General features: G+C 43.8%; 1 protein-coding gene across 3 annotated transcripts in view; it reads left to right on the forward strand.

Annotated features, from left to right (window-relative positions):
* Nucleotides 1–26,855, forward strand: part of LOC309371658 (sterol O-acyltransferase 1-like) — a 61,326-nt gene that overhangs the window by 26,135 nt on the left and 8,336 nt on the right. For all 3 annotated transcript variants that reach the window (XR_014169242.1, XM_081914519.1, XM_081914520.1), the window contains exons 7-12: nt 512–794; nt 1,358–1,436; nt 2,230–2,311; nt 3,460–3,505; nt 5,462–5,591; nt 24,158–24,255. Coding sequence is in view for 2 of the 3 variants with exons in the window: in XM_081914519.1 (XP_081770645.1) it covers nt 512–794; nt 1,358–1,436; nt 2,230–2,311; nt 3,460–3,505; nt 5,462–5,591; nt 24,158–24,255 (718 nt within the window). In the remaining variant the exon portion in view is untranslated. The remainder of the gene's footprint in view (nt 1–511; nt 795–1,357; nt 1,437–2,229; nt 2,312–3,459; nt 3,506–5,461; nt 5,592–24,157; nt 24,256–26,855) is intronic.

Consider the following 26,855-nt stretch of genomic DNA (forward strand, 5'->3'; position numbering starts at 1 on the left):
TGCGTGTGCTTATCCAAGGGGTCCTGGATCTCTGTAGGGGTTGTATCTGTCTGTATCTCTGTGTTTGCTTTCTTGCTTTAGAGTGTTCTGTGCAGTATAAAACCTTAAGGGTGTATACTTAAGTTACAGGTAGTGTGTATCTGAAGAAGTGTGCATGCACACGAAAGCTCATACCAAGAACTAACTTAGTTGGTCTTTAAGGTGCTACTGGAAGGAATTTTTTTTGTTTTGGTGTATACTTAAGTTCAGTATTTGTTTCATAAGATTTATACACTGCCTGATTCTAAAAGGAACCTCAAAGCGGTTTACGAAATGATAAAACAAGAAAATCATGAAAAAATCACAAACATACTCTAAAACATACAAAACTTAGAATACTAAAAAAGATTAAAAGTACCTCAACTTTCATTATAGAATTCCTTAGCTCTTACTGATTAAACCTGATGGAATATATATATTTAACCCAGGTATATGATTTTATCTTTCTGTGTTGTTTGAATCTCTTTTGGAGGTTGGTGCTGAAGTTTGATCTACTGGTCTTCACTTTTGGCAAATCTTCTGTCGCTGCTTCCACTTGGCTTTACATGTTCCTGTCTACCCTGACTGTGCCCTATGGGCTCTTCCTCCTGTGGGCCCAGGGCTACCACGGTTCCTCCCACAAGACAATCCGCTCCGCTTTCTTTGGGGGTCTCCTCATGATCTTCCAGATATTTGCGCTTGGAGTGGTTCCAACTTACATTGTCATTGCCTACCGTTTACCGCCAGTTTCTGCTGCCATAGTGATCTTTGAGCAGGTGAGTTTCATGTGGAGAGCTAGTTTCTCCTGGATGTAGCTAAAGGTCATTTCACAAAGCTTGAATTAGCAAAATGCTGTTTTATGCCAGGATCTGAGTCCTTAGCTAACCTGTAATTTTGTGTACACATTCTACTTTTGCTTCTGCCTGACTTGCGGTAATATTAATGGTGACAAGTTTTCATTTTTTCCAAGAGATTGAACCTAAGGGTGTTAGAAATGGTCAGATGCAAAAAGAAACGCACCATAATTGTTAAGGTTCAGCAGGTACTTCTGTTTTCAGATACGCTGATGGTTTAAACCACTAATAACTTGCTGCAAACACCCTCTTTTTGAGCACGGTGATGGAGAGAGAATGGAAGCATTCTTGAAGGATACTGATTCTCTCAACTTCTTGCATTCTGGGTGCAGACCTGGCTTGTGACTGAATCTGCTTTGGTCTCACCTTCATCAAAAGAGGGGCAGAGGAGCTTTTGATGCTATTGACCATGGTATCCTGCTGGACCATCTCTCACTTAATTGCAAGATGTCAAATACATTTTATCTGTTATTCCACTCCTTTAGGTGCGCCTGCTGATGAAAGGCTACTCTTTCATTAGGGAGAATACTTCTCGAATACTTTCCTTTACGCCACAGAAGACAAGTGAGTGACTGTTTCCTACAATAATTGTACAGCTGTGGTGATGAATGCACCCTCCCTTCTTCCTGTTCTGAGAGTTGGGTTCTGTGACATGGAGACCTGTTCTAGTTCAGAAGAATGTGTGTATGGGCCTCCCCTAGTTTTGCAAGATTACCAATACCATGCAACTTGTCAGTCTTCTAATGCTTATTGGAATAGGAGTACTCATCTTGCAAAGGAAATAAGAGAATCCTGGGTTTAGTGGAACAGGGGGAAGTGCTCTGACAGTAGGGGGTTTATTTGGGGAGGGAAGGTGTTAAACCTGGGGTGGACTAGAGATGAGGGGCTTGTCACAGACTTGCCTTACTCATTGTAAAAAAAACAAGTAGGATAAGAATGGCATACAAACCATCTCATTGGACTGAGAAATTGTATAAATTTATTACTGCTAAACTCAAGCATTAACGAGAGCCAGTGTGGTGTAGTGGTTAAGAGCGGTAGTCACGTAATCTGGGGAACCGGGTTCGCCTCTCCGCTCCTCCACATGCAGCTGCTGGGTGACCTTGGGCCAGTCACACTTCTTTGAAGTCTCTCAGCCCCACTCACCTCACAGAGTGTTAGTTGTGGGGGAGGAAGGGAAAGGAGATTGTTAGCCGCTTTGAGACTCCTGAAGGGGAGTGAAAGGCGGGATATCAAATCCAAACTCTTTAATGAACAGTTTGAGACCCATAGAAAATAGGATGTAACCCTCTGGGTTTATTTTTTAGTGTGTGGCATTATCTGGTACTAAACGACTCTCTCCCTTCTGCTTTTTCAGACACCGTCCAAGTTCCTAAAGTTTCCCAGTACCTGTATTTCCTCTTTGCTCCCACCCTTATTTACAGAGATGCCTATCCCCGGTAATGTCAGTGTAGTTGCTCCATTGTGACTTGGCAATTCTTATAGCCATTGTGATTGCAAGGTTGGACTGGATGCATGCTTCATAACGGAGGGCATAACACACGGGTTGGGGACCTCAGGCCCAGGGGGCAGGTGCAGTCCTCTGCAGTGGCGTAGCATGGTGGGGTCACAGGCACGGTTGCCCTGAGAGCAAAATTGTTATGGATGCAAAAGTTTAACACTCGGGGCAGCCACAATATAACTGCACACTTCTGTCGCTGGGTTCCATTGAAAACAGCTTCTCCATGCGAACCAGGAGGGATCTCTCCAGACCACAGAGCGACTCTTCTTATGTCTCCTGGGCGATGCGGATAGTATTAGGCAGCTGAATGTGTTTCCCTCCCTCTCACCCAACCTCTCCGCACGGCCCCAGGCAACCCACGCTACACCACTGGCCTCTGAGCCTCTCTATCTATTGCACTACCCACTTTTGCCTCTGACCCTACCCACTGCTGGGTCTCTAACTTAACTCATGGTCCTGAATTTCAGTGGGTCTTCTCTGAGTAAAGGTTAGTTGAAGACAACCATTTGTTTCTCTGAATTTTCCCAGAGCAGGCCTAGTAGGATCCAAAATGCAGTGGTTCAATGCATATCTCTTTTGAGCACACCAGAGCTTTTTGCTTCTGGTTCCAATAACAGGTGCAGAGTCTGACCATTTTGGCTTTAAGATATTCTACACTTCATGGGTTTTGATGGGTTTTTTATATATAAGGTTCTAGAGTTCCTTTGTAGAAGTTGCTGTGTTATACAGGGTTGTCTTTCTATTTTCCATGGTATTCCACATTCTCCAATCTGTATATCCTATTGCCCTCAACTACTCCTTTCCTTCTTTATGCAAAATAACGAACTGATTTAAAAAATAGTAGTGCAGCTGCACATTTAGTAAAACATGCCATTTGAGCAAAATCATAACTAGCAAACAGACTTTCTTACTTTAAATATTTGCTTCTTTTGCACTTATTAGTTGCTTTTATTATCAAAAGTAACTCAAAGTGATTTGCTGTCTAGCAGTTGTTTGTAAAATTATCGCAAATTGGGTTTCAGTTGATGCCAAGCAAGTTCTTATATTGATTTAGGTGTAATGACTGTGATTTCCTTTACTTTTCAGAAATCCTACAATAAGATGGAGCTATGTAGCTACCACGTTTGCAGAGGTAAGATATTTCTGTTCCTTTGGGGATTTCTGTGTTTCTGCAGATAATTATATAGCCTTGAAAGCTGATAGGAGCTACTGGTTCATAAAAATATGTACTAGCCTACAGGACTGCACAAGCCTGTATTACTTATTTTTATTTTGGCATTAAAAAAATAGACACAATGCTTTCTGAAGCTTCCATGCCTGTTCACCTGGAATTGCATCCTATTCCCTTAGATTGGGATCACTGAATGAATAATTACCCCTAAACTAATGACAAACACACCTTCCCATTGTAAGATAAATAAAACAGTTTCACTTCTCTGGATACAATAGTACTAAATGACAAGCCTTCCTAAACCGACTTTCAACTGATGCCTGTGTGCTAGTCCTCTTATCATCTGTAAACATTTTCCAGAGTTTAGGAAATTATGAACAGTGCAGCAATCTGTATAGTGTAATTTTATTTTGCTGAGTGGAGCAGATCAGCTAATTTCAAGCACGGTCGTATTTGCGTGTCGAGGTCCCCAAGCCACCCCCCAAATAACTCACAACGCACACTTAATTTTTGTTTAAGGTTTTTGGCATAATTTTGGCCACAACTTTATTTAAATACAAAACCGTGAGTGGTTGTTTAGGCATTGGTTAAGACTATCTGTCCCCCCGCCTGGGGACAGAACTGACTTCCGGGCACCACCGAAAGACAGTGCGGGGGAAAGCAAGTCAGGGAGAAATGGAGCTGAGTCACAGACCCTCAATTCTCATCCGCATGCTCCCCGAAGGCTTGCCGGCCCTAGTCCCATTCCAGGGATTGGATGAAAAGATGGCAAGCCCCAGGATTCCTTTAACGGAATTCCCTTTCCGCAGCAACCATGGAGGGGCAGGCCCAGCCTATCCTAACCCCTCCATGGAGGGGCAGGCCCAGCCTATCCTAACCCCTCCTCCACCAATTTATAATCAATGCCTAACCGCAACCTTACAAGTTGTGACGATTTGCTACACAGTAGGCAAAAACCAAATGGCCCAGCCAATCAGCCAGATGGACAAAATTCCTACCAGGCCCCCGCTCCAAAGCAGACGACCCCATGACAGGCATAGCAAGGTCAAAGCAACAAGTCCTTACTTTAGGGCGGGTGATCCGTTGCACACAGCAAAGAGAAAGCTCCAGGCTGCATGCAGAGTATTTAAACATTTTACCCCTCCCACCAAAATTGCAACATAACTTTTACCCCAGCAACCCAGTGAACCAATCACTGCCCCAGGCCATCTTTAGAGACCCTGCCTGGTAACAGAGGGGTGGCTCAGCAGACCCCACCGCAACACGTGCTCTCCATGAAGGAGAACACGCTTTCTCAAATGGAGACGTAGTCCTCCCCTGGGCTGGGCTAGCTGTGCAGTGTCACATATCCTAAAAGTTCAAAGGACAGTCTTGGATAAAAATATAGTCGGTTAATCAGTCTCTACTCGTGGGACCTGCTCCTTGCAGGACAATGAAACCGCTCCCACGGCAGCTGCTGTCGGTAAAGCAGGTGTTCCACCTGGGCCCCTCCACATATACACATGCCAGCAGCGCACCTACCCAGGCCTCCCAACTGCTGGCATAGTAATTCTGCACATGGTGGAGCCCACGTGGAATGCCATTTATCTGAAAGAAGCACGGACTATCGTAGTGGCACTGAAACGATTGGTCAGCTGTTGCCTACGGCTGCATACACACCGGACATTCAAAGCACCTGGTTCCTCCCACAAAGAATCTTGGGAACTGCAGTTTATTAAGGGTGCTGGGAATTAGAGCTCAGGGGGGGTGTTAAAGTGCATGTCTAAGGATTCTTTGGGGAATGTCATGTGCGTTAAATGTATGATCTTTACTCAGCTTAGATCTGTGCATATTGGTAACTGGGATCAGCTTTCTCTCTTACGGATTCCTCCTGTGCTACTTTTATAATCAGGGGCTTTTGTTTTTATTCCTCTCTAGGCCCTTGCGTCACTCTTCTATTTGCACTATATAGGTGAAATATACATCTTTCCTGCATTTCGGAAATATGGTCGAGAGCCCTTTAATGTACGAGGGCTGACCCTTTGCATCTTGAACGCCATGCTTCCATGTGAGTGCTTTTGCGTATCACCCTGGCCCCTTTTAATTCTGGAATTTTTCTAAGCAACAAATAAATAATCAGATACAGTGGTGATGTTGGCAACAACTGGCAGTGTATGGCCTGTTGGATATATGATCTTAGCTTTGGGGTTCCCTGACTTGTAGGGTTCCTGAAAACCTGTTACTGGGGCAACAGCTGAAGCTGAGCGTGAATCTCGCTGTTCTGAGAGAGAACATGGGAAGTTGCCTTACCCTGATCAGACCACTGGCCCATCTAGCTCGGGGTCATCCACACTGACCAGGAGTGGATCTCCAGGGTTTCCAGACAGGGAACATTTCCTGGCTCTACCTGGAGAGGCTGCAGATTGACCTTTTGTATGCCACTGAGCTACTGCTCTTCTCTCTGAACACCTTTTGCAGTATGTTCCTTAGTAACATCAGTACTGGTAGACTGGAGAAGGTGTGATCCTGCTTCATCCAACTCTGCTTTTTAGTCTTGTGCTGGGGATGCAAGCAGTTGTTAGTTTCTGGACTCAGTTCAAAGTGCTGGTTTTGACCTATAAATCCACATGCGGCTCAGGACCCCAACACCAGAAGGACTTCCTCTCTCCTGGTGAACCAGCCTGGTCACTGCATAAATATCTTAGGGAGGAGTGGAGGGTGGAACATGGAAACAGACCCTTTTAGCGGCGGCTCCCTGCTTGGAGAATGCGGTCCCCAGGGAAGAGCGCCTGGCTCCATCATTGTCTGTTTTAGATGCCAGTCAAAAAACAGACAATGGTTCCTAATGGGAGAGTAATCAGTTATTTACATGGTCATTGTCAAGTGAGGGGCCAAAATCACTCCCCAAGTTCGTCCCACGTAGGGCATTAAATAAGAAATTCAACCAAGGATTCCAGCAAGACAGTACCCTTTTATTAACTTTACTGCAGTCAAGGACAGTTCCCTAAAATGGTGGGTACTGTACTGATCACAGGTTTCAATACACTTTTATATTCTTTCACATACAGTTTACATTATGCTAAATATATAACGAGTTCTACGTTGTCCATTATGCATTAGCCATGACATGACATCCTCATGCTCTGGTCATGACCTCCATGCTGTGGTCAAGACCCCCTTACAAGTCATCACTTAGTACAACAAACTTTTTTTATTTTTTATTTTTTTTTAATGAATATTTATTAGCATTTTCAAAAAAAGGAAAAAACATATAAAAACAAAAACAAAAGATAAACAAAAAGATAACAAAAATACAAAAATCCAAAACTTAAAAACAATTAAAAACACTTAAAAGTTCAAATACTTATTTTCTTTTTCTCAGACCTCCTCACGCCTCCCCTTCTTGTATTCCAATTTAAATTATTAACTCAGCAAATCCTTAACTTACTTCTCCATTTTGACTTAATTTAATTTATTCTAACATGTTATTATTTTACTTTTCTTCTTTCTTCCATTTCCTCAATTTATATTTACAGACCTTATTTTCATTTAGTTTAGACCATTTTAATAACCAATTTTAACTTATCCAAATTTACACATCAATATTTATACCTCATTATTTTTTCTTAAACATTTTTCCTAAAGTCGACCAAAATTTCCCTTCCACGACTTTCCCAATTTCCATACCAATAGTGTGATGGGATAATGAGCTGCTTGTGCGTAAAAGCTTGATCCCTCTGGTGTTTGGCTGGTCAACCAAACCGAGGCACTAACCGAGCCTCCCAAGGTGTGACTCCGTTAGTCGCTGGTAGAATCTGACAGTGGGCGTCTACGAAATTTACGCCAACATAAAAGTTGTTTCACGGACATGCGCCTTCGTGACTCTCTGCGTGACAGCTTCCGGCGAAGGGTGGGAGTTGCCAACGGGGGTCTTGTTACCTCTGCACTATTCTCACTAGAAGTATCCCAGAGCCCTCCCTCCTCCGACTCCCCTTCTGCCGGAGCTTCTGCTCTCCCCCTGCTGGTTCCCTCCTCCGCTGCAGAATCTCTCCAAGTCTGCTGGAGCCTCTGCACCATCTCTCTTTCCGATGGCAGTTCCCTGACATCCACCTCCCCCTCAGGGCCCCCTTCACCCCCCGCATCCTCTCCCACTGGCGGTGAGGGCGGAAAGCCCCTAAAGGAACTCTCCTCGTCGTCCGAGGATTCAAACACTTCTAACCATGGCGTACCGTCTCTCTCCCCGTCTTCCTCTTCTTCGTCGGAGTCGGCTTCCTCACCCACCCCTGACTCTGGGAACCCTCCAAACTCTCCTTCCTCATCAGTGGTCCCAAAGTGTTCCCTTCTAAATCGTGCCACGGGTTGCGGTTATTTGGGGAAACGCCGATGAAATGTTTCTATTAAAACCTCGTCATTGACTACCTCAGCGGGTACCCAAGTGTTTTCCGACTCTACTTCCCCCTCCCATTCTACCAGATATTCCACCTGATCCCCCTTCCACCTGGAATCAATGATTCCTGCCACGTTCATGTCGCGTTCTCTCTCTTCTATCACGGGCGTTCGGGAGACCTCTCTCTCACGCTCCCCCCTCCATTCACGTCCCTCTCGGTACGGCGACAGTAATGACCTGTGAAATACTGGGTGCAATTTCATGTGACTGGGCAGTCTGAGTTTGAATGCTACTGGGTTCACCTGCTGTATGACCTCAAAGGGTCCCAATCTTTTGGGTTTCAGTTTCTTACAACCCCCCTTGAAAGGTAGTCCCTGGGTGGATAGCCACACCCGGTCTCCCACCCTTATAGTTTCACCTTCCCTCCTATTTTTGTCTGCTTGCTTTTTATATTCTTCCTTGGCTCTCTCTAAGTTAAGTTGTAGCTGACGGTGGTTGGCTTCCATCTCTTCAACAAAATGTTCCGCCGCCGGCACACTCCACCTCTCCCCTCCTTCTCCTGGAAATGCCCTGGGATGACACCCATAATTTGCCAGAAAGGGACTCAGCCCTGTGGACACGTTCTCAGCGTTGTTGTAGGCAAATTCTGCCAGAGGTAACTTATCTACCCAATCATTTTCTCGGTCCTTTACATAACACCTCAGGTATTGTTGTAAAATCCCGTTTGCCCTTTCCGCTTGCCCATTTGTTTCCGGGTGCCGGGCAGTGGAGAAATTGATTTCCACGTGCAGTAAGCTCATAAGTTTCCTCCAGAACCTGGAAGTAAACTGTTTCCCTCTGTCGCTGACCACCCTCAAGGGGGCGCCATGCAACCGGAAAATATGCTCTACAAACAACTTGGCGGTTTCCTCCGCTGTGGCCGCATGTGAACAGGCTATAAAATGACACATCTTAGTTAATAGATCTACCACTACCATGACCGCCGTTTTGCCCTTGGATTTTGGCAGGTCCGTCATAAAATCTATGGAGACTGCCTCCCATGGCCTTTCTGGTGTGGGTAAGGGTTGTAAGAGCCCCGCTGGCGCCACCCTCTCCCCTTTCGCTCGCTGGCACCTGTCGCAACCCCTGACATATTCCCGTACATCCTCCCTCACCTTGGGCCACCAAAACTCCCTGGTAACCAACCACATGGTTTTGTGCTGTCCAAAATGCCCCGCTGTGGGGCTATCATGCAACTGCTTGAGTACTCTGCCCCTCAGTTCCCCATCGGGTATGTACAGTGCCCCTTTGTAATACAACGCCCCACTCTTTTCTTCAAACCCCCCTGTGTTCTCCTCTGTCCTCCTGAGTTCTCTGAGTTTCTCTTGGGCGTATTCGTCGTTCTCCGTACCCTCTAACAGTTCTTTCTGCCCCACCAAAGCCGCCCCACACACCCAGCGGTCTTCAGGGATTACGTGCCTTGCTTCCGGCGCGCCCTCCCCCTCTAAGTACTCAGGCTTTCTGGAAAGAGCGTCCGCCCTTACGTTCTCGGACCCTGGCACGTAACGAATCTCAAAATTGAATTTGGAGAACTCCTGGGCCCATCTCACTTGTCTCTGGTTCAGCACTCGGGCTGTTCTCCAGTACTCCAGATTTTTGTGGTCAGTCCGGACTTGAACCTTGTGCTGTGCCCCAATCAGCAAGTGCCGCCATCTCCGGAATGCTTCATGAATGGCGAGCAGTTCTCGGTCGTATACTGTGTAGTTCCTCTCGGATTTGTTCAACTTCCGCGAGAAGAATGCACACGGTCTCCATTCAGACGCATCTTTCCCCGGCTGGAGAAGCACGGCCCCTACCGCTCGGTCTGACGCGTCAGTCTCCACTCGCATTGGTTGCCGTAGATCCACGTGCAAAAGTTGCTCCTCCGACGCAAACGCTGCCTTTAATCGTTCGAATGCCCCTTGCGCTTCTTCCGTCCAAGCAAATTTTTTCTTGCTGCTCAGACAATCCGTGATGGGCGCTGTTAAATGGGCAAAGTTCTTGATGAACTTCCTATAGAAGTTTCCGAAGCCCAGGAACCTTTGCACGTCCTTCTTGGTCTTTGGTGTTTTCCATTCCAGTACCGCTTGAACCTTGCTGGGATCCATAGCCAACCCCTGGTCAGACAACCGGTACCCCAGGAATTCCACCTCCCTGCTATGAAACTGGCATTTCTCCAGTTTCACCCACAGCCGATTTTCTCGCAGTTTGCTCAGTACTTCTCTAACATCTCGCACATGCTGCTCCTCATTCTCTGAGTACACCAGGACGTCATCTAAGAACGCCACGCAGTTCTTGTAAAGCAATGGCCCCAGGACGTGATTCATGAATGATTGAAAGCAGGCGGCGCCCCCTTGTAATCCAAAAGGCATAACTAGGTACTCAAACGCCCCCAAGGGGGTGAACATAGTGGTTTTCCACTCATCCCCCTTCCTCACACGTATCAAGTTATATGCCCCCCTAAGGTCCAGCTTGGTAAAAATCTTCCCTTTTCTCACCCGTGTCAGAATGTCATCAATTCTGGGCACAGGGAAAGTCACTGGTTCTGACACAGCATTTAGGGCCCTGAAATCACACACAAGCCTGGGTTTGCCCGTGTTTTTTTTGTCCACAAAGAACACTGGGCTGCCCCCCACCGCTCGTGACTCTCTGATGAAACCTCGCTTGAGGTTCTTGTCAATGAACTCCCTTAACTCCTGCATCTCACGGTCTGACATGGCATACAGCTTGCCCACTGGCAATTGTGCTCCTGGGAGTAAGGTGATTTGACAGTCAAAGGGTCTGTGCGGGGGCAGTTTATCTGCTTCCTTGTCACTGAAGACGTCAATCAAATCAGCGTATTGTGGTGGCACCTTCCCCTTGTCAGTCACTTCCATCCCTGCTAGAGTGGCTCTGGCCCCTGCCTGACCCTCTCCCTCCTTGCAGTGTTCTAGGCAATGTGCTGAACCAAAGGAAACCACCCTCTGATGCCAGCCTACTAGCGGATCGTGTAGTGCCAGCCAGCTCATTCCCAGAATGATGGGAGCTCCTCCCAAGGTGGCTACATTAAACGCTATCAGTTCTGTGTGTCTTGCCACCCTCATAATCATTGGTACAGTCTGTTGGCTCACTTCTCCCCCCAACAGTTCCCTCCCATCAATCGTGGTTACTTGCAAAGGCTTACTTAATGGGAGAGTTTGTATCTGGTGTTCAGCAGCAAACTCCTTACTCATGAAATTACAGGAGCTGCCTGAATCCAATAGCGCTTTTATCTTTAGTGGGTGTCCGTTTGACAGTTCCAGCAACACCTCTATCACAAGCGCTGGTCTTGGAGGTTCCGGCGTGGGCACATTCACTACTCCCTGGCCTGGCTGCTGTGCCCTGATGTTGGCAACCAGGCGTTGGCTTTTACTTGCTCCTCTATTTCTCCTTCCTCCTTTCCCCCAACAGTTCCCGCCATGCCCTGCCATTCCTTCCTTTGCGGACAAACTCTGGCAAAGTGCCCTGGCTGTTGGCAGAGATAACATCTCTTGGCACTCTTTCCCTCCTTCTTCCGCCCTTCACTGGTGTTTGAAACTGCGCGCGCGCGCGCTGTTCCCAGTTCCATCGGCTCTGCGGGCGGGAAAGACTGCTCCGGAATCTCTGGAATGCGGAAGTCCTTCCAACGTTCCCCCTTTCCTTCCCGCTTTTCCAAAGCTCTTGCTTCTTGGTGCGCTCCTATGGACAGTGCAGATTTAGTCAGCTGATCCATAGACTCCGCCTTGGGCGCCCGGGAAAGTTCATCTTTCACGGTCGGAGAGAGCCCTTCTTCAAATAACATTTGAATAGGTTCACTTGCTAGATCCCACCCCAGTCTATGAATAAGCATAGTGAACTCAGTCCAGTACTCACGTACAGATCGGCTCCCCTGTTTGCACCCCATCAACTGCCTCCGCACCACCCCCTGCTCAATCTCGCTGGAAAACATCAAGTCCATGGCGCGAAAAAACTTCCTCGTGTCCTTTAAGATATCATTATTGGCTGCCATCAGGGGTCGAACCCAGTCCCTCGCCCCTCCCTCTAGATGGCTAATTACGTACGCCACTCTAGAGTTCTCATCGGTGAAGTCATCAAACAGTAGATTGAGAGCATATTGCATCTCCGTTCTAAAGGCTTGATAGTTCCTGGGATCCCCCCCAAATCTCTGCACCAATCCAGGCACCTTTCTGGCAAGTGGGGCGGTTTTCCCCTTATCCGCATCTTGAGCCCTCCTCTCCTCAAGCCTCGCCGTTTGCAGCGCGAGCTGGACCTCCATCGCCCTGTACCTTTCCTCCAGGCTTGGACCTGCTCCAGCTCCAGCTCCTGCGGTTCCGGCTGGTTCGCTCATGATGCCCTCTGCTTGCACAAGCAGCTTACAAAGACTGTCAGATTGCTGTGATGGGATAATGAGCTGCTTGTGCGTAAAAGCTTGATCCCTCTGGTGTTTGGCTGGTCAACCAAACCGAGGCACTAACGGAGCCTCCCAAGGCGTGACTCCGTTAGTCGCTGGTAGAATCTGACAGTGGGCGTCTACGAAATTTACGCCAACATAAAAGTTGTTTCACGGACATGCGCCTTCGTGACTCTCTGCGTGACAGCTTCCGGCGAAGGGTGGGAGTTGCCAACGGGGGTCTTGTTACCTCTGCACTATTCTCACTAGAAGTATCCCAGAGCCCTCCCTCCTCCGACTCCCCTTCTGCCGGAGCTTCTGCTCTCCCCCTGCTGGTTCCCTCCTCCGCTGCAGAATCTCTCCGAGTCTGCTGGAGCCTCTGCACCATCTCTCTTTCCGATGGCAGTTCCCTGACAAATAGCAAAGCAAAGTAAAAACAGAACAAGCTATATTTATGTACCCTTTGGATTCCCAAACTCCACCCACCCTTTTCCCAGTTTCAGTCCTCAACAAAAATCCATCAGTCTCAATATACTGTTTAGCCTGGAGATCTCACGTCCGAGGCTCTCAATTCTCTCTCAGTTCCTCTCTGCTGGTCTTTTTGATAGTCCTTAGTGTTAAACTCCAAATCTCGAAGAAGCTCCGGCCCAACAGGATCCATGTTTTTACCAGCCAGACCTCCATATTTAAAAGTAAAGCCTATGGGGTACTTCAAATCTTGTTTTATACTCCTTTCAGGTCCAAATGTCCCCCAAGCTCCAGCTTCCACCTCCAATTCAGGCCAGGCTCTCCACATCAGATTTTTATTTTCCTTTTTTGTCATCATGTCAGGCTTCTAATTGGAACTCTCCTTTAACTTCTGCAGAGTTTCAGCTCCTCCTTCCTTTTCTTCAGTAGCAACATATGTCACCTGCTCCATATTGTCAAAGCTCTATTTTCTCTATTTCTCTATTTGTTCAGTTGAATAGGCTTCCTGTTTCAAGTCCTTATCAGGTTCAACAATGTTCTTTACTGCTAAGTCCAGAGTTGTAACATTTGTAGCCAAAACATCGGTTTGGCCTTGTAACTTTCCCAAGAGAACAAATGCTCTGGCCAATTCAGCCTGAATTTTCTTTCCTCCAGCCATCCCTGTAATGTCACTAAACCCCTCTAGGGGGATTTTAGTTCCTTTATATTCCTTTCAGCTCAAGTCCAAAACTCAGATTATTTTGTATCAGCCCTTCCTTATTTTCAACAGATTATTACAAATTAACCAACAGAAGCAACAGAAACAAGGTTCTCTTTTTCTGTCTTGACAGCTAACTTGACAGCTGTCAAACTTTTCAGTATTTCATCAACAGGCACTCTCGCGGGACACTCCCGGGTCCAGGGGGGGGGGTGAAACTTCAGCTCCCAAAATTAATCTTATTATCCTCCAGTAAAAATTCTTATAATGTCAAAACCGTGGAATTAAAGTCTTTTACTAAAAAGAAAGAAAAGATTCTCTCGGCCTTAGCTAGCAGGTCCTTTGCTTTAAGTTGTTTACGAAGGGGGGGTGGACTTCCTTTTTAACCCTTCCCCGCTCGTTCCTGATCCACCAAATTTTTCTTTAGAGTTCCAATTTCCGTATTACTCACGGGTTGATGTTTTAGAGTCCGAATGTTTCAAGGAAAAAGTCAGCGCTCTCCGATAATGGCTTGCGGCTTCACTCCGCAGATGCAGGAGAACTCTCAGCACCGCGCCGCACCTCGTCCCCGTTCCGAAGCCTCTAAAAAGGCTCCTTCATGGATTGGGGGGCGCAAATGGTGCCCGTTGAGTCACTATGCTCACAGGCTTCTGCGCCTGTGATTTTAAGGGTCCCCGCGTAGCCGGAGCGGCAAGACCCGGTCTCTGCAGAGCCGATTCCCTCCGGAGCTCGGAGGGAATCCGCCATTAATCGATGGCGCCAACCCGGAAGTCCCACTTAGTACAACAAACTAACCTCTGACCAGAACAGCCAAAGTCAAACAATAAACAGATGACACAAAAGTAAATCTTTAACTCAAACAGCAGATTCTTTATGCTTGGTTCTAGTCTATATAGTCTGATATTGGTAAAGGACTTTATATACCTTCTATTTATATATGCAGGTATATAAAGGTTCAAGCTTACTAATACTTTACCAAGTATGACTAAAGCAACAGAATTATCTAAAACATTAACAATTTTTTAAATAATACTTTTATTAAATTTCTGAACATTTTACACATAACATTCCAATGCATTTTTAAAAAGGGATCTCTTTTCTGTTCTTGACTTCTCAATCCATTTTCTGTGATGTTTTCCTTATTTTTTAAAAAAGATATTTATTAGAATTTCCAATATTAATACAATAAAAATCAAAAAGAAAAAGAAAAAATAACAAAAATACAAAAAATAAAAGTAATTAAAAACACACAAAGTTTCGATTACTTATTTTCCATTAACTTATTTCCCAGACCTCCTCGTACCTCCCTTTTTTGTATTCCAATTCAGATTGTTAGTTCAGCAAATCCTTATCATTAAATTTTAACCTGCTTCTAGACCTTTCTAGACCAATATTTCTGTAAATAGTCTTTAAATTTCTTCCAGTCTTCTTCTGCCGACTCTTCTCCCTGGTCTCGGATTCTGCCAGTCATTTCTGCCAGTCCCATATAGTCCATCACCTTCATCTGCCATTCTTCCAGAGTGGGTAGATCCTGTGTCTTCCAACACTTTGCAATGAGTATTCTTGCTGCTGTTGTAGCATACATAAAGAAAGTTCTGTCCTTCTTTGGAACCAATTGGCCGACCATGCCCAGGAGAAAGGCCTCTGGTTTCTTCAGGAAGGTATATTTAAATACCTTTTTCATTTCATTATAAATCATTTCCCAGAAAGCCTTAATCCTTGGGCACGTCCACCAAAGGTGAAAGAATGTGCCTTCATTTTCTTTGCATTTCCAACATTTATTACCGGGCAAATGATAAATTTTTGCAAGCTTGACTGGGGTCATGTACCACCTGTAAATCATTTTCATAATATTCTCTCTTAAGGCATTACATGCCGTAAACTTCATACCTGTGGTCCATAACTGTTCTCAGTCAGCAAACATAATGTTATGTCCAACATCTTGTGCCCATTTAATCATAGCAGATTTCACCGTTTCATCCTGAGTGTTCCATTTCAACAGCAAGTTATACATCTTTGACAAAATCTTAGTTTTAGGTTCTAACAGCTCTGTTTCTAATTTTTATTTTTCCACCTGGAAGCCAATTTTCTTGTCCAAATTATATGCCTCCATTATCTGATAATAATGAAGCCAATCTCGCACTTTGTTTTTTAATTTCTCAAAACTCTGCAGTTTCAATCTATCTCCTTCTTGTTCCAAAATTTCCCAATATTTCGGCCATTTGGCCTCCATATTGAGCTTTTTCTGAGCTTTTGCTTCCATTGGTGACAACCACCTTGGAGTTTTATTTTCCAATAAATCCTTATATCTTATCCAAACATTAAACAATGCTTTCCTGACAATATGGTTTTTGAATGCTTTATGTGCTTTAACCTTGTCATACCATAGATATGCATGCCATCCAAAAACATTGTTAAAACCTTCTAAGTCCAAAATGTCTGTGTTCTCAAGAAGCAGCCAGTCTTTCAACCAGCAGAATGCTGCTGATTCATAGTAAAGTTTAAAGTCTGGCAGGGCAAATCCACCCCTTTCCTTTGCATCAGTTAATATCTTGAATTTTATTCTGGGCTTCTTGCCCTGCCAGACAGATCTAGAAATGTCTTTCTGCCACTTCTTGAAACAGTCCATCTTGTCCACAATTTGCAATGTTTGAAACAAAAACAACATTCTAGGCAATACATTCATCTTTATAACTGCAATTGGACCCAACAAGGAAAGCTTCAAATTTGACCGAATTTCTAAATCTTTTTTTACTTCTGTCCAAAATTTTTCAGTTATCTTTAAATAAGTTCCCGTTTTTAGCTGTCATGTTGATCCCTAGGTATTTCACTTTCTTAACCACAATCAAACCTGTTTCATTCTGAAACCTCTCTCTTTCAATCGATGTTAAATTTTTCTCTAAAACCTTAGTTTTTAATTTAAATCCTGCCACTTGACCAAACTCTTGAATTAATTCCAACACCCTTTTAGTACTAGATTCTGGCTCCTGTAACGTCAATACTAAGTCATCTGCAAATGCTCTCAATTTGTACTGTTTGGCTCCAACCTGTATACCTTTAACCAACCGGTCCCTTCTAATCATGTTCAGCAAAACCTCCAGGACCGATATAAAAAGCAATGGGGAAATTGGGCACCGCTGTCATGTCCCTTTTTCTATCTTAAATTCATCCGTAACCACATTATTTACAATTAATTTGGCCTTTTGTTCAGAGTATATTGCACCTATACCATTTTCAAACCCTTGGCCTACCCCCATACCCTGTAGGTTCTTTTTCATAAAGCTCCAAGAAATGTTGTCAAAGGCTTTCTCTGCATCCACAAATATCAGAACTGCTTTAGTGTTTATATTCACTTCTAGCTTTTCCAAAATGTCAGTTATGTTCCTCAAATTGTCAGACAAATGTCTTCCCGGGAGAAAGCCCGCTTGGTCCTTATGAATCTCTTCCATCAATACTTTTTTCAATCTCTTGGCCAAAATGTCAGCAAAAATTTTGTAATCCACACTTAATAACGATATGGGATGGTAGTTCTTAAGTTGAGTCTTTTCAGTCTCTGTTTTCGGTATAAGTGTGATATACGCCTCTTTCCACGACTCTGGTGCCCTTTTCCCTTCCAAAATTTCATTGCAGACTTCCTTCAAGGGTTGTAATAGCCACTCCTTCAAAGATCTATAATATCTGGAAGTCAGCCCATCCGGTCCTGGAGACTTGCCTAATTGCATATTTTGGATGGCACCTTCTACTTCCTGATCAGATATTTTATAATTCAGCATTAATTTACTTTCTTGATTGGATTGGATTGATCTTTATTACGGCCATTGGCCCATCACACGACAGTTTCCCATACCACCATAATGTACTTGAACCTCCAAATTTAAAACCTCCAAAACTTACAAAAAACTGACAAGAACCAAAGCAAAACAAAAACAAAAGACCAACATCATACATTACAAAATTTGTAGCATAAACATCGCCCTCTGCTCATAAATTAATAGAAGACATCAATGGTGATAATACCTAATTACATCCTAAAACATAGATCATGGTTTAAAGGGATTATCCGAGCCACACAAGAGTCCGTTTCTCTTCTTTAGGGATAGGACGCTGATCAAGAATCTGGCAACCATGAGTGATCTTAGGGGGTCATCATCATTTAATAGATATCTCAGTTTGGCTTCAGTTGTATCATCGGCAATTCCCTTAAGATATTGAGCAAGAAACTTGCTCCTGGCCGATAAGTGAAAAGCACAATCAAGAATTATGTGATGCAACGATTCCGGTGCCCCACAATTACAATCACATAAGAGCGATATCTGTCCATTGGAGAATCTATTTCTCAGCACGTTTGATGGGAAGGTGTTGAATCTTGCCTTTACAAAGGCATATCTATGAGCCGAAGAAGTTAAGGAATTCAAATAGTTTGGGAGCCTTAAGAGGGGTAATAAACCAAGGTTTAGAGGTGAGCAGGTACCGTTGCCCAAGACCATTTTCTGCTGCAAGTCCATCTCCTCTAGTTTACAGGTTACTGTTCTTTTAGCTGGAACTATGTCCTGCTCTAGTAATTTGGATGGGGAGATTCCCATTGCTGTAATTTTCAGCTGTAATTTTTTTACCCATGGGCTCTGGAAATCATCTCTCCACATACATTGTATCAAGTACAAGTTTGGGAGATTGTGCCATAGAGATAACCAATGACAAAGTATGTGCTTCCACAGAGCGTTTTCCAGGGATACAGTGTTAAGTTCCATGCGTAACGCTGTATTACTTACACAGTTGGGCAGTTTCAATATCCCTCTTAAAAACTGATTTTGAATAACCTCTAGGTGAGATAGATTGACAAAAGTCCCCCAAATTGAGATGGCATAAGCAATTGTCGGAATCACCTTGGCCTTGAAGACTTTCAACGCCGATGGGATATGAAGGGCCCCATCAGTGAAGAAGAATCGCAAGATCGCCAAGGAGATAGCTTTGGCTCTATTTGTAACATAGGCTACATGGGCCTTCCATCTAAGGTTATGTTGTAACCAAACTCCCAAATATTGGAATTTATAGACTTGTTCGATGGCTCTCCCATCAATTTTCCAATTATGGAGTTTCCGGCTCTTTGAGAAAACTAGTATCTTAGATTTCCCATAATTAATTGTAAGGGAATTTGCGTTACAATATGATCCAAAAATTTTCAAGGCCCTTCTGAGACCTGCTCTAGAAAAGGAAAGGATGACTGCGTCATCCACATATAGTAACAAAGGGCAGCGATAAAGTGCTAGGCGGGGTGCATGAATCCTTTCTTGAGCCTCTATTAGGGGAGTCCTCATGTCGCTTATGAACAAATTGAACAGGAATGGAGCCAATATACAACCCTGTCGGACACCTCTGTTAATGGGAATTGAATTGGTGAGATCACCCTCCGGGGTGAATCTCACTCTAGCCGCTGAGTTCTCATGGAGTTTGATTATTAGCCAGAGAAGCCTTCTGTCGATGCCCCAGCGGGTGAGTTTTTCCCAGAGGATGCTCCTGGGGATACTATCGAATGCTGCCCTTAGGTCAATGAATGCCACACAGAGTTGGCCACCCTTTGGGGTGGAATATTTCCAGGCAAGATGCTGTAAAATTAGAATATGATTAATTGTTGACTGTTTTGGGCGGAATCCAGCTTGTTCGGGCCCAATTAATTTTTTCTCTTCGGACCACTGGATAAGTCTGCTCAGCAGGAAGCAGGCATACAGTTTCCCCACTATTGAGAGCAGACTGATATTTCTGTAATTCCCCGGGTCATCTGGTGAGCCCTTTTTGTGGATTGGAACGATAACAGCGTCCTTCCATACTTCCGGGATCATTCCAGAGTTGTTAACGGCATCGAAGATGGTCGCCAGGACTTTGGCCCACCAGTCCGCGTGGTATTTTATAGCTTCTGCCGGGATCAGGTCTGGCCCAGGTGCTTTCCCTGTTTTGAGTTTAACGATCAGATCATGGATGTCTTCCGGATCGGTGGGGGGCCAGAGGGGAAGCTGATCTTGGAATTCATCTCTTGTGTTAGCAATACAGTCAGTTGTGGCAAAGTAATTTTTTAAGTAAGATTCCCAAACCGGGGCAGGAATAATAGTCAAAGGGTATCTTTTAGTTCTTTTATTTACAAGGAGCCAAAATTGTCTGGAGTTCCGTGATGATGAGGCTTCTATGATTGCCCGCCATTGATTCGCTTGCCATTCCTGTCTGGCTTCCTTTTGAATTTGCTTGTAGGCCGATTTTGCTTGGAAATATTCTTTTGGCAAGACCGTTGCCCCGGAGGCTTTATACTCTTTGTAGATGTTACCAAGAAGTTGTCTAGCCTGTTTACAAGCACTGTTAAACCACAATGCACCTATCTTCCTTTGTGTTCGGTTTATTTTATGCGTCGGGACAGAGAAAAAAGACGTTAGATCTTCCGACAAATTCGAGAATAGTCTTAGAGTTTGGTCATAATCATCATAATCCTCGATTAAGCCTGAATATGCTTGTTTTAGTCCTTGTTGAAAATATGCTGAGTATTTTTGGGCCTGTAGTTCGGACCATTTGACACTTTTGATTTGCAATACTGAGTTCGTAATCAGATGTGTTGGGTGTCTGTCTCCATCTGGGGTCCAGTCTATAGTCATTATGGCAACCAACGGTAGGTGGTCGCTCAATTGAATATTTTCAACTTTAAAATGGGAAAATTTGGGGAATATATCATGAGATACTAACATATAATCCAGGACACTGTTTGCAGAGGAGCTTATGTGTGTAAACTCACCTGGTACGTCAGGCGGGCAATTCCCGTTTAGAATCACTAGGTTTAGACGTAGTACCAATTGGTAAAGAAGGGTTCCTGCTTCATTTACCCTTTTGTCTTTGGAAAGTCTTTGATTATGGAGGGAGAGGTCATTAATGAATTCTGGGCTTATCCACCATTTGGCTTTGATTAAAGACTCCCAGTTGGTTGCAATGCGAGCATTGAAATCCCCTGCTATAACATTGGGTATATTGGGGTATTTGGAGTGACAAAGAGTAAGATGTTCCTCCAAGATTCCCCATTTATTGTATAAGTCTGCAATGTTGCCTCCAGGAGGAAGATAAACATTTGTTATAACAAGTTCAAAGTTTTTCCCCGTAACCAGGGCTGTAATTGCAAAGGTGGAAGCGTTTACAAGCGTGAGTTTTGCCTGTATTTTCAAGGAAATTGCTATAACTAATCCTCCACTAGGCCGGCCTCCTTTAGTAGACGGGCATGCCGGTAATGATGTAACATCAAAACCATTAATATCTACTCTCCCCTCTTCCCATGTTTCCTGCAAGAGAATTACTTGGTGTGAGTTTATTAGTTTTACAAAGTCCGGGTCAGATTTTTTCCCCTTCCAACCTGCTATATTCCAGCTTAGAAGGGAGAACGGGGGAAGATTTGACTGAGGTTTGGGTAGTCACAATGGAGAAGAGGGGAACGCTGATCTTGGTGGGTTGTCAAATTTAAAGAAGTCAGTAATTTTCCTTTGACTAATGGTAGATGACTTCTCTCCTTTTGGCGCAGGTGTGCCTCTTGAGCTATTGTGAATAGAGATAATATTTGACGTTTTTAGCTGTCGGGCCCAACTAGGCCCTGAAGAGGGTCCTGCCAGGTCCACTGGGTCCGTCCTCTTTGGGGATCTAACCGATCCACTTGTGATCATTTGGTTTATATGTCCTGCTGGGTCTTCAGTCCACTCTGTGGTGACTCTCGGCATTGTGGTGTCTTCCTCACATGATTGTTGGATTTTTGGTGGAGAAGCCTGGCCTGAGGTGGCCACTGCCGTCTCAGGACGTGGATGGTCTTCGATGTATGTTGATTCCAAGTCCGGCATGGAGGGGTGAAGGGACAACGATTTATCCAGGGGGGTGTTATCCTGAGTTCCATTCTTGGATTGGTTATTCACGGAGGGAACAGATAAGTCTATTAAAAGCAGGGGTGAGTTACCAGCGTGAAGGGGAGGAGAAGAGTCTGCCTCCAGCAGTGGGACCTTCCCATCCACTGCAGAAGGCACCTTATATGCTGGGTATTGGGGAATTGTTGTTTCCACCTCCATTGGGCATGGCACTGCTAAATTAGAGTGGGTATCATTCGTAGGAACTCCGTTGCAGGCGATCCTTAGGAGCTGAAGTTTAAGTAAATCCAGTCTATTTATAATTTCTTGTTGCTCCATCGCTGGTAACTCTCCAAAGGAGGCGATAAGCTCTCTTTCCTCCTGGGGTGTCAAAGAGTTACTGGCACACTCGTAGTGTTTAGTTGTAGGAGTGGGGGTACTATGAGACTGGCCCAGACATGGGGTGTACAGCTCAGCCCTCTTTTGTGGTTCAGGGCGGGAGGGTTGTACCGTCTCCTTGGTTAATCCCTCTGATAGGAGGGGTCTAATTTTGGAATCCATGAAAACTCTCGTTGGAAAAATACCAAGATTATTCAAAAAAACTTTTTGCTTAATAATAAGAGAGGGGATTTTTGCAGAGTGGAAAGCCAGCATCATTCTCTGATATCTGTTCTGGCGGACTAAGGGAAGCACAGCACAAAGATCTATTTGTGATGCCTCGAGTTTTAGAAGCCATCTGAGGTGCTCTTTAGTCCCATGTAGCGTTGTCCAACTTAGGTCCCTTTCCCGGAAGGTTAAGGAAATCTTCCTTGGATGTAGAATCAGGGATTGGCGATTCAGTGCGGGATTGAGATTGTATTTGCAGTTCTTCATACGATCAGTGTTTGGTGGAGCTTTCTGCCGGCGCAATGGAACATCTACTGCCCCATCTTGGGCTGTCTGTGCCGGCAGGTCATCCAGTTTTTGCTGAAGGCTATGCAGCTGAAGGGATAGGCCGTCAATTCTCTTAAATATACAGTTTAGAGTTCTAATTATTAGATGGAGTTGCTCGCATCCTGTGCAGTCCGATTCAGCTACCAACTCCTCCTTCGGATAGGGACCATCCCCATTTGTGTTACCATTAGCGTTTCCAATTTGTAACGTCTCAGGGGCCTCATCTTCTGATGTTGTTTGAAGTGCAGTTAGAGGATCGAAACGATTTTGAGTTGCTATTGAGTAGGTACATTCCTCGGGGCCTCTCCCTCCTTTAGGTGAGCCCTTTCTTAATTGCTTAGGCCTCGGAGAGGATAATGCCTCGTCAGAGTCTCTTGGACGTTTTCCATGACCCATAAATCAATTTTGCAGGAGAACTGTCGTGGGCACTGTGCTGGGGAGCTCCTTAAATCCTTTAGTCTTCCTCACAAGAATACTACCACTTCCAGGAGAGTGGTGCCATAAAATTACTCACAGTAAGGCAGTCAGTTCAAGCCTCTTCCTTCCCCTCTTCCTTGTTCCTAGGGTTTTCGAGAAAGCTCGGTTCCAGCAGTCGGGCAAAATTCACTTCGTAGTATGCAATAAACTAAAAGCTAAAGGAAAGAGCTGGTCGACAGGGCAGAGGATTTATGCCCAGGAGAACCTTTCACTTATCTCTCCCAGTTAGGGAGGCGGCGGCAGCCGTGGCAGCAAGTCTGGGCGTCGGAGCAACCCAGATAAAAAGAAAACAAAGATAAAACAAGTAGCGGGATACTAAAAGATACTAAAAGACAGCCAGCACAGCCAGCAGATCATTAAAACTCACGGATAAAAACAAGGGAGGATAAAAACCGCTTAAAACCACTTAAAACTTTGATAAGGGTAAGCGAAATTACCCGGAAACTACCTTCGCCGCCATGTTTGCTTTACTTTCTTGAGAGATTTTTTGTAATCCATTTGTCTTCAAAAATCGGTCTATGTCCATTTCTTTCTGTGGCCCTTGTGAATATAGTTGTTTAAAGTACCTCTGGAAGCAATTTCTAATCTCAATTGGGTTATGTATGTTCTTTCCTTCCACTTCTAAATTTGTGATGGTATTTAATTTTTGTCTTTTTTTCATTTGCTTTCCTTATCCCCTCCCCCTTTGCTGCAGCCTATTGTCACTCATTTATCATAATCATAACACAATAGTCTCTAATTTTTTCTGTTGCTCTTAGCTGAAAACCTAGCTGTAGTTAAATACATAAACAACTTAACCATCCTTTTTTGGAATTTCTAACCATATAATCCCTGACAGAAAGTCTCCAGTGTTTGTTTGCTTGTTTGTTTTTGGTAAACTCCTTTTTTATCTTTTAAATTCCTCATGGAGTCCCCCCCGCCCCCCGAGAGATGGGAAAGTCTGCTTGCTCAGTTCGTGGCCTGAAAAGAGAAGCACAACATTATACGTCTTCTATTTATATATATAAAGGTTCAAGCTAACTAATACTTTAGCAAATATGACCAAAGCAACTAAAATACATAGCTTTACATTTACACATTAACAATCTTTAATGATCTTTATTGCTAGGCCCATTTCTTATCCTTGCTAGCTCATCTGTTGCCATTTGCCCCTCACAGAGCTTTTGCAGTACAGTATATGTGGCATAAGATCAACAAACCTTTGCCCAACACTGTATTAGCAAATGGCCAAGAGCAAACATCCTCAGATTTTGTCCTAAGCAAGGTCAATCAATACTTTCATTGCTTCTATTTCAAGTGTTTGCTATTATGGAAACTTGGGGAGCAATACAGAGGGGGGAGGGCAAGCCATTTCCCCCTCCACATGAATGAAATAAATTAGCCTGAAATACATGTTTTCTTCATTGCTCCACAGGTACATTGGTGACATTAATCTTATATTATTTAGTCCTTCACTGCTGGCAGAATGCTTTTGCTGAGATGCTGCGCTTTGCTGACAGAATGTTCTACAAGGTAATTGATGTGCAAGGCTCATGATATCTCTCTCTCACACACACACATGCACAAAACACAACACACAAAGAAGTATTTGCTATCAGTTTTAGAGTGTACATTGGTTCGTGGAACCCTCCCTTTGATAGAAATGTGTGTGTGTGTGTGTGTGTGTGTGTGTGTGTGATTTTGCCATTGATGAGGTTCCTCCTGCCTAGAGAGGCCGATCAGATACCATCAGTTTTCTGGACAACCTGTTAATACATTCCTTTACCTCTGGTTAAAAAGGGAGCCTGTGCCTTTTTTTCTGTTGACATTCCTGATTTGTTGCTATGTGTTGTGTTACTGGGCTTTTTGGATAGAATTTTAACCTTGCTGTGACTTTTAAACAAATGTAAATAGTTTTGGGTATGGCGTCAAGGAAGAAAAGTATGTCCACTCTATAATAGCAGAACTCACCTGCAGCCTTCTTTTAGTGTTGGCATATACTGGCGCCTTTATTTTATTTTTTTAATTAAAAAAATTATTGATTTTCACAAAATTATAAACTAAACAAATAAACATGGATCATAATCTTATTAAAATTACACTTATTAACATTGTTAATTGTTTTAAAATTAAACATATTGATTCATCACTTAACTTATATGAAATCCTAAGCCAATTAAATATCTGCAAGCTATTTCTAATGAATTTAATTTTAAATATTTAACTAAATAATCATTAAATTTTGTCCATTCTTCCTGATACACCTCCTCCTGGTCATGGACTCTTCTAGTTAGGTCGGCTAGCTCCGAAAACTCCTCATCTGCCATTCTTCCACCGTAGGTAATTCTTGCGTTTTCAGTTTTTCACTAATAAAATTCAAGTGGCAGTTGTGGCATACAAAAATAATTTAACATCTTTCTTAGGCAATTCCAAACCTGTTATTCCAAGAAGAAAGGCCTCTGGTTTCTTTATAAATGTATATTTCAACATTTTTTCCCCAATTCATTATAAATCTTTTCCCAGAAGTCTTTCACCTTGGGGCAGGTCCACCACATGTGATAATAAGTTCCTTTTTTTTCTTTACATTTCCAACATAAATTATCACAATTATGATATATCTTTGCTAATTTAACAGGGGTCGAATACCATCTACACATCATTTTCATTATATTCTCCTTTAACATTGTACATGCAGTGAACTTAACCCCTTTCTTCCACAATCTTTCCCAATCCTCAAACATTATGTTATGTCCTACATCTCTTGCCCAATCTATCATTACTGATTTAACTTGTTCATCCTTTGTATGCCACTCCAACAGTAACTTATACATTTTAGACAGATTTTTTTTCAGATAAATTTTTATTATTTTCTTCATATAATCTTTTCCCAACAATTCTAATTATCACAATATAGTACCTTTGACAAAGTGGCAAGGACCTAACAGAAGCAGAAGACATCAAGAAGAGGTGGCAAGAATACACAGGAATTATACCAGAAAGATATGGATGGCTCGTACACCTCAGATAGTGTGGTTGCTGACCTTGAGCCAGACATCCTGGAGAGTGACGTCAAATGGGCCTTAGAAAGCACTGCAAATAACAAGGCCAGTGGAAGTGATGGTATTTGATAGTATTCCAGCTGAACTATTTAAAATTTTAAAAGATGATGCTGTTAAGGTGCTACACTCAATATGCCAGCAAGTTTGGAAAACTCAGCAGTGGCCAGAGGATTGGAGAAGATCAGTCTACATCCCAATCCCAAAGAAGGGCAGTGCCAAAGAATGCTCCAACTACCGCACAATTGCACTCATTTCACACGCTAGCAAGGTTATGCTTAAAATTCTACAAGGAAGGCTCAAGCAGTATGTGGACCGAGAACTCCCAGAAGTTCAAGCTGGATTTAGAAGAGGCAGAGGAACTAGAGACCAAATTGCAAACATGCGCTGGATTATGGAGAAAGCTAGAGAGTTCCAGAAAGACATCTACTTCTGCTTCATTGACTATGCAAAAGCCTTTGACTGTGTCGACCACAGCAAACTATGGCAAGTTCTTAAAGAAATGGGAGTGCCTGATCACCTCATCTGTCTCCTGAGAAATCTCTATGTGGGACAAGAAGCTACAGTTAGAACTGGATATGGAACACCTGATTGGTTCAAAATTGGGAAAGGAGTACAGCAAGGCTGTATATTGTCCCCCTGCTTATTTAACTTATATGCAGAATTCATCATGCGAAAGGCTGGGCTGGATGAATCCCAAGCTGGAATTAAGATCGCCGGAAAAATATCAACAACCTCAGATATGCAGATGACACAACCTTGATGGCAGAAAGTGAGGAGGAATTAAAGAGCCTTTTAATGAGGGTGAAAGAGGAGGGCGCAAAATATGGTCTGAAGCTCAGCATCAAAAAAACGAAGATCATGGCCACTGGGCCCATCACCTCCTGGCAAATAGAAGGGGAAGAAATGGAGGCAATGAGAGATTTTACTTTCTTGGGCTCCATGATCACTGCAGATGGTGATAGCAGCCGCGAAATGAAAAGACGCCTGTTTTTTGGGAGAAAAGCAATGACAAACCTAGACAGCATCTTAAAAAGTAGAGACATCACCTTGCCAACAAAGGTCCGTATAGTAAAA

The sequence above is a fragment of the Podarcis melisellensis genome, assembly GCF_964234715.1.
Source record: "Podarcis melisellensis genome assembly, chromosome: 6".
In the NCBI taxonomy this organism is placed as follows: domain Eukaryota; kingdom Metazoa; phylum Chordata; class Lepidosauria; order Squamata; family Lacertidae; genus Podarcis; species Podarcis melisellensis.